General features: G+C 41.3%; 1 protein-coding gene across 2 annotated transcripts in view; it reads left to right on the top strand.

Moving 5' to 3' along the window:
- The window catches only part of CAV1 (caveolin 1), a 75,349-nt gene extending 70,844 nt beyond the window's left edge, over positions 1-4,505 (top strand). For both annotated transcript variants that reach the window (XM_086919374.1, XM_086919378.1), the window contains exon 3: positions 1,846-4,505. In XM_086919374.1, the coding sequence (XP_086775500.1) occupies positions 1,846-2,187 (342 nt within the window). In that variant the 3' untranslated portion in view covers positions 2,188-4,505. The remainder of the gene's footprint in view (positions 1-1,845) is intronic.
- The last annotated feature ends 3,466 nt before the right edge of the window (positions 4,506-7,971 follow it).

Consider the following 7,971-nt stretch of genomic DNA (forward strand, 5'->3'; position numbering starts at 1 on the left):
GTCTGTCCCATGTGCTGCTGGGACCAGCAGGCAGGAAGAGGACAGGGCGGCGCGACGCTGGCGGCAGCTGGCCGCAAAAGATAAGTAATTTTTTTTTAAAACATTGTATTCCCCCTGCGTGACGCCTGTCTCACGACCCCACATTCCTCATCACCCTTTGCTTATGGCAGCCGCCGCTGTAAATAGCAATATGGACTGTGCAGCCTGTCAATAATGAAATATATTATCTCAAAATTTGCCCCATGAGGCAGGTGAGTACCAATAACCAGATGTATTGACTGCTGTCAATAATGGCACAATGTCAAACACTACGTGCAGTATCTTCCACTGCAGGACCAGCGTCTATGGAGCCCTCAGTGTTGTGTACAATAATGGTGAACTAGAGAGGTAGTCCTGTCTGGTCACACCATGATCATGCTTTGAATGGATGTGAAAGAAGCTGTGAAGTTATGTCTTTCACAAAGATTTGCCATTTTCTTAAACTTGTCAAGATTTGCTAAGTTTGAAGGTTGCGAAGATTTAAAGACAGGGATGCAGCATTAGCCTGTGTGATAGCGAAGGGACAGCAACTGCTTGTTTAACACCCACGCACCATGATTGTGTGTTGTGTATTTAAAATGTGTCTGTGTTTTGACATTTAATATTTGCCTGTCTTGATTGCACAAATGCGTTTTTTCTAATCGCTTGAAAAGTGTGTTTGTTTTGTGCCAATGCAGTAGAGGAACGATGAAAGTTTTATAGCTTATTTGTAGTCGAACTTTTTCTTTTCAAGTTCTGTTATTTTTCTTTTAGAAATGTTATGACAATTGAAACATAAGCGGTGTATTTTACAGACATTTACCATACCCCACATCATCCGGTGTTTCTAGCTATGTGCCAAAAAGTTAACACGAAAGAAGTTTATCATTTAAGTATCACCTCTCTAAGGTTAGCTGCCTGGGTAGACTCTGAAGGTAGGAAGGGAGGATGTGTAAATGTTTTTGGTGCACGGCGTATTTCCCCTGTTTCAGCACCTTCTGAGAATCTATCAGTTGCTAGCTACATACAAATGTATTTAATGAGGCAATCTGGGAAATCAGAGTGCAATTTTGTTTAATTTGTAATTGAGAATTACATTTTTCCTACCCCGGGATTATCTATTTATGATGAGAATGGTGAAGCATTTCGAAGTAGAAACCTACCGAAGCCTTCACAGTTATGATAAAACTTCTTAGAACAGTGAGGTATGAACATCTCTACTGTAGATGACAGAGGTGTGCTCAGTCCTGGCTGCGAGCTTGTGCAAGATGTCTCCCTATTCCCTTGCTTTAAGAGTTTAACAGTGCAGCAGCATTTGCTCGCTAGTGCTTCCGGACAACCACATCTCTCAATGGAGCGAAAGGGCAACTCTCCCCTCTCCCACTCTCATGGTCACAAGCAAGCCAACTTTATTGGTCCATGAGGTGCGAGTAGGAAGGACATCCTCCCTCGGGAAATCTGTGGCCGCTTTCCCACCTTGTACTGCTCTGTGGTGAGCCCGGCAACTAGAGCCAAATTTCGGGGGAGGGTGGTGGAGGGGGGCTAATTCTACCAACCATAGACAGAGTGGCTGTAAGAAGGGGTGAACACACAACAAAAGCCTCATTTACAAGTAAATGGTCTTTTAAAGACCTGTTAAGTGCTCGGGTGCGGCTGCAATTAGATGCTTGCCAGCCCGCAAAGCTTATTTGGTAACACTATACACAATTTTCTCAATTTACATTGAGGATCTGCTTGGGTGAGAGCATTGGGGAGAAATTCATGTTTGTGCTGCCACCCTCTGTGGATCCATGTCTAAAATCCTCTGTTTTTGCACTTTTTCTGTAGATTGACTTTGAAGATGTGATTGCTGAACCAGAAGGAACGCACAGTTTCGATGGCATCTGGAAGGCAAGCTTCACCACCTTCACTGTGACAAAATACTGGTTCTACCGCCTGCTGTCTACTATCCTGGGCATTCCACTGGCACTCATCTGGGGAATTTACTTCGCCATTTTATCATTCCTGCACATCTGGGCAGTGGTACCCTGCATCAAGAGCTACCTAATCGAAATTCAGTGCATCAGTAGGGTCTTCTCTATCTGCATCCACACCTTTTGCGACCCATTATATGAGGCATGTGGCAAAATGTTCAGCAGCGTGCGGATCACGCTCCATAAAGAAATATAAGAGACTTTGAAAAAGGAGCCTGTGGTCTGATCCAATTTTTACCCTTATTTCTGCTAGTATTCAGCATAGAGTTGTCTGCAAGGCAATTAATTTTTTTTGTTTTGAACACTGCACTGAACAAAGAGCAGCTCACTTGGTTTCCAGCCCCACAAGTATCCTTATCGGATTATCTTATCTTTCCCTGTTTGGCAGCCTGCAGTTCTTCTAGAACCTAACCTCGCTTCCATCTGCACAGACCATCGCTTCACTGGCTCAGAATGATGAACTGTGTCAAAAGTTATCCCTCCATTCCTTTACAATGAGAAAAATTGACTTGGCTGCAAAGGAGATCGGTGGTAAATTCCCACCCCTACAGCAATGCTGACTGTTTTATTGCGGTTAAAGCCTATTAACACAATTGTTGCTGAATGAACATGGTAACTTGGAAGGTTTTAATGAAAATGTTCGCTTTCTATTGTATCAAAGCGGTCAACAGCAGTCCTTAGATGTTGTTTGTATACCCAGTGGTGGTAAACCTGTTACTGAGCTCTAATCACATGTAGCGCTGAGACATTACCTGTACTTAGGAGCTAACACCTTCTCAGATATCACTTGCCTCGGTGTTCAACACTCTACAACACTTCCTTGCTGTTGCTTTCACACCCATTTCCAAGTCCTGGTGTTTTCTGGACTTTGAAGCAGTTGCAAGTGCATTGTGAATCTGACATCTACCCTGAAATTTATAACAATGTTATTTTCTGGACTCGGTGTAAGATCATTTTAGCAAACAATCGTTCTTAACATTTTAGAGCCAAGTGCAGCTGACACACTAGAGAGACCCCCTCTCAGAAACATAAGCTTAAGCCAATGTGCTGTCTTGTCTGTTTCTTCCATGATGGTTGTTTCGCTGAGCCCAAAAAGCCCAGCACACAACATTGCTTTGTGGCAGCCAGAACTGTGATCAGACCTTTTGATAAGAGAGATCTCCTAACAGTAGAAGGTCATCTTGAAATACAAAGTTTAAACTCTTGGGCTCCCATTCAGCGGGCCTGGTAAATGATGTGATATATATTGCAACTGATAAAAAAAACACAATCTCGTCGAAATTTATTGGTGCGATAAATACCTCGTGATTACAAGTTTTCAGTGAATAACGTATAGTTGTGGTGCTTACTACATCAACATCTGCAAGTTTCGGTAAATACGAGACCTTTTCATTGTGCCCAGAGCAAAAATAAGGTATTAGTAATAAAAAGCGGGTTGTTTATTGGGCCCCACACACTGTAAGTTTTCTTACATGTGTTTTGTCTTGCCAGTCACATTTAACAGTGTACCTCTTGATATTAAACAGCTCACATCTGAAAAGGAACCGGCGTTCGGGTTCCATGTCGATGCATTGAGCAGAATATATTTTTCAGAGGAACGCTGAAACTACTTTTATAAATAGACAGAAATCAAAACTGAGTTGCTTCTCTATACCATCCAAATGTTACACAGCATAACTCTGCCTTCCTGCATGACACACTTTCAGCTAAATAGCAATGTTCTGTCAATGAGTTGTTTGTGTGTGGACACTAACTGGGTGTTCTGAACTTCATGCATCCTCCAGGTCGACAGAAGCACCCATTCTTCCAGGTCGTGCCTCCGATAGGCATGTAGGACAATGTTCTCGTATTAAAGCTTTACCTGCACTAATAGTTTATATAGCAAAGTATTTTAGCTAAATGATTCTACTTTCTGCATAATTCATTTTCCATTTCTGATAAATGGAACCATGAGTGTTCTTCTTCCTGGCAAGCCAGGTACACACAGCTTCATTCCAAAAGCTAATATTGTGCATGTATGTTGAGCATTTTCCCCATGTCTTTTATACTTTGCATCAATTTTAGATTAAATGTGCATTTTTGGTGGCACGAAGCAACTTAGGCACATAGGAGAAGAAACGATTGTGAAACTGATTACAGATTCTGTTTTTGCATTTACAATGAACACTGGCATGAATGAAGATTTACTTTTTTTACGGTGTACATAAAATAAATTGTACTATTTTCAATATTTTTCAGTATTAAAACACATCTTACCAAGGTTACAGGCATAAATATTATTTTCTATAAATGTAGGAAAAACAATCACCATAAAATTAGCTTAGTTGATTTGTCATATTAAACTGTGTATCCTAAAAGCTGCCTTTTTACATAGTCTTATTAGTCCCAATGTTTACTTTAATGTTGGCCCAAGTTACTTACATAGGTATGTGCTTTTTGATTTATCAACACTATTTCTTTTGCATGCACAGTAAAGGCTACCATTCTGCACAATAAAAAAGGATTTAACATTAATTTCATTCTAAAATATTTTTTGAAGAGACAAATGAGAAAGCAAGCAAGATCACATATGCGTGGGATTTGTCGCTTATAAGAGTCCACTTCGGACTGCATCCAATTGCAACATAATTTGAATATATGATTAAATGCAGCAATCTTTTGAACTCTTACTTTTTTCTGTAGCTTGTGAAAATCACATACAAACACAAAAACATCAGCATCAGCATCTTACATTTATAAACAATCATATGAGTGATTTTGATAATGCATCCGCAATATTGGCTGAGCGGCAATTTCTGATGATGGAATATTACGAGGAACTATCTGTGGCCTTGCAGATAGAATCACGGCGATGGTTAGTACAAGAGAGGACATGGAGAAGAGGCAAGGTCATAAAGATGGGGGTGAGCGGTAGAGATAACAGGCTTGTGGAACATGCACCAAGGTACAAAGTGACTAAGAGCAGACAGAGGTACAGCTAGAGAAAGCGCAGCCGAGCGGAGGGGCTTAAAGGGGAAATACAAAGATGGGGAGCATATGGGCGGAACACATAGAGACAGAGCAGATAGGGCGAGAACAGAGATAAAAAGCAGATGAAAAAGGAGGACGGGTAATGGATTGTGGAGTGGAGAGAGAGGAGCCTGAATAGGGAGGCGGTCAGAATCAACAGAAATAGGGGGTATGTAGCCGGGCTCGAGTCGGGGTAACGCGCAGGTGGATGGCGTCACCCTACTTATTTTATCAGGAGCTCGATTGCTGGAGCAAATGGACCCACACAATCCCTCTTTGGCCTCTCTGGGGCGAGATCGGAGCTCATTCAGAACGCTGCTCACGCGCTGGCTTCTCTGATGCAATCGCATCTAAGGGGTGAGCGAGGGGAGGCAATGAGTTTGATGGTGCAAGCCACCTTTCGTGACGTCACTTCCTGTTGTGACGTCAGCATCCACCCACTTCTTTTTTTTGGACTTGTGCCCTGGTGTGAAGGAAGGAGCACCAAAAGCATCTTGAGAGAAATGCGGAATTCAGAAGACGACTGGGAGAAGTATATGGATAGGGACCATAAATTGGGAGCAAAAAGGAAAACCAGTGGAACATAATGCAGTAGCAGAGGGCTCAGGGAGTATAAAGTATCATAGGAAGTTGGTTTTTTGGCACTATGACTACCTTTCACACAGTTCTGGATTACCAAATAGGCAAAGAAGGCACCGGCCTAGGGATCCCACTCCTTTTAGGGGCAACAAATCAAATTAATAGTGATTTGATCTAGAAAGAAATTACAATCAAGCTTTCCTAAATATTGTTTCCAAAAGATAGAAAAAAATTTATCAACTCAAAAGAAACTAAAACCTTACATTAAAGAGACCATTGAGAAAATGCTGTATTAATGTAATGTACCCATTAACAACTTAAAGTACATAAGCCAGAGACATCAGATTCACATAACAGTTTCTCTTGAAAGCTCATATTCTGGCAGCTGTCAGTTTGTAAAAAAATCAAGTGCGTTCGGCATTAGGAGATAATTTGAGAAGGGGGGTGACATTTCGACTGCCTAGGGGCCTCCACAAGGTTTAATCCAGCACTGCTTTCACAAAGCCTTAATGAGGTGATGGATTTTCAACATAATCATGCTTTAAGTTAGCCACATTAAAGATTACCCTTTAACTGATGAAAAATACTTTCTTAAAACTTTCTAGCAGACTTCAATGCTCTAGGAAAAGAACATTGAGGGGCATATTATCAAGGAGGTTTATCTCCGCTTTTTTGGCTTTAAAAGCCAAGAAAGCGGAGATAAAATTACCTCCCTATTACGTAGCTGTCGCTAACACCAGTTAGCGACAGCTAGTAGGAGATAGCGACCATCTTGGGCCCGCTTTGCATGTCAGTGATATTTATCACTAATGACATGCAAAGTAAGCCAAGATGTTAGCGACTGGAAACAGTCGCTAACATCACTATCTCCTATTACCAACTTTTGGAGATATTTGCGCTAAGCGCGAATATCTCCAAAAGATAACACCTGCCCCTGAGCAGTTCTTAGCCATGTTATCCAATGGTAGGTAGATAACATGGCTAAGAGCATTAGCTCGGTAATGCATGAATATCGCTGACTTTTCAGCGATATTCATGCATTGCGGCCGATTTTTATCGCATTTGCGATAAAACTTGGTAATCCCAAGGTTTATCTGCGATAAAAATTGCCGCAGGTCGGCGATACATTTTTGTCTCTAACCAAGCAATAGCGATAATTATCGCTATTGCTTGGTAATATGCCCCTCAATTCTTTCGAAATAACCCTAAGAATGTAGGTCTCATCAGTGCACTAATGAATCCAATGCTTACATATCAGAAAGGGTATTGTGGCTTCCAAGTCCAAGTCCAAGTACCGTCCACCTCTTTGGCTAGGAGTACGACTCTGTACATTAGCACCTCCAGGCTGCCTGTAGAACCTTTAAATGCTTTTGGTTTTGGCTAATAGCCAATGATCACTATGAATCATGCGTACACAGGCTTCAGAAACTGTGTTAACATCCCTGTGAAAGTCAAGTAGAAGTCCACGTTTATGTTTCACCGGAGCTGATATGGCACTAGTCCCAAAAGGTAATATCCACCATAAACGTAAGTGTATGGCTGAAAGTAGACTGTCGTGAAATCCACAGAGGGATTACAGCAGATGTAAGTGTATTTATTATTCTGGATTTCTCCATCACAAGTGTGGAGAAACCCAGAGTAGCTTATCCCACTCAAGGTGGGTAGTGGGCGTTACAAGGAACGGATTGTCTTGCAAATTTGTCAACATCCATAATAATATACATTTGTGGGCATTCCCAAACTCTTTGATCCCTTCCCACCCTGGAATTGGTCAGAAATATACCAAAGATGGAAAGGATCGCAGATTAGCCCCAGTGCTTTCTGGGGTGTCAGGGAAGAACTTTTCCTCAAGGGAAAAATGTTTATTTCATGACATAGTAGTGTGCAGAGCTATCTGTTGTTAAGTACTCCGAACAGGAGAGGTAGGAGACTTTAAGAAAAGTCACATCACATTCACAGAAGCACACCTGGATCTTGAGCCTGTGACAGCTGGCCAGATGTACTTCTGGGAGTGCTTGTGACATAGAAAAAGCTCCTAAAAGTACATTCAGACAGAGATGCAAATCGCTGCTCATTCTTTTCTGAGCTTTATTCATGAATAGGGCCCAATTTACTTATTTATTTTAGTTTTCGACAGAAAATTTGCATAGTTTCTTAGTAAACGGATAATCTAATAATAACAGGTTGCTTGCATTTTTATGACTCTCCTTAACCAAACACTACTTATGATCAAGCAATGTCCTAACCTAGACACTGAGATCATATCATCAGAACGATGATAGATCAGTTGAAGACCAGAGGAAAGGCACCGATGGACTGTTTAAAACAAAAAGCAAAAAACTTAATAAAAAAAACATAAAAAGGTATTTATATTCATTACAAGATGAAGGCA

The sequence above is a fragment of the Lissotriton vulgaris genome, chromosome 1_1 (assembly GCF_964263255.1).
Source record: "Lissotriton vulgaris chromosome 1_1, aLisVul1.2, whole genome shotgun sequence".
Taxonomy (NCBI): domain Eukaryota; kingdom Metazoa; phylum Chordata; class Amphibia; order Caudata; family Salamandridae; genus Lissotriton; species Lissotriton vulgaris.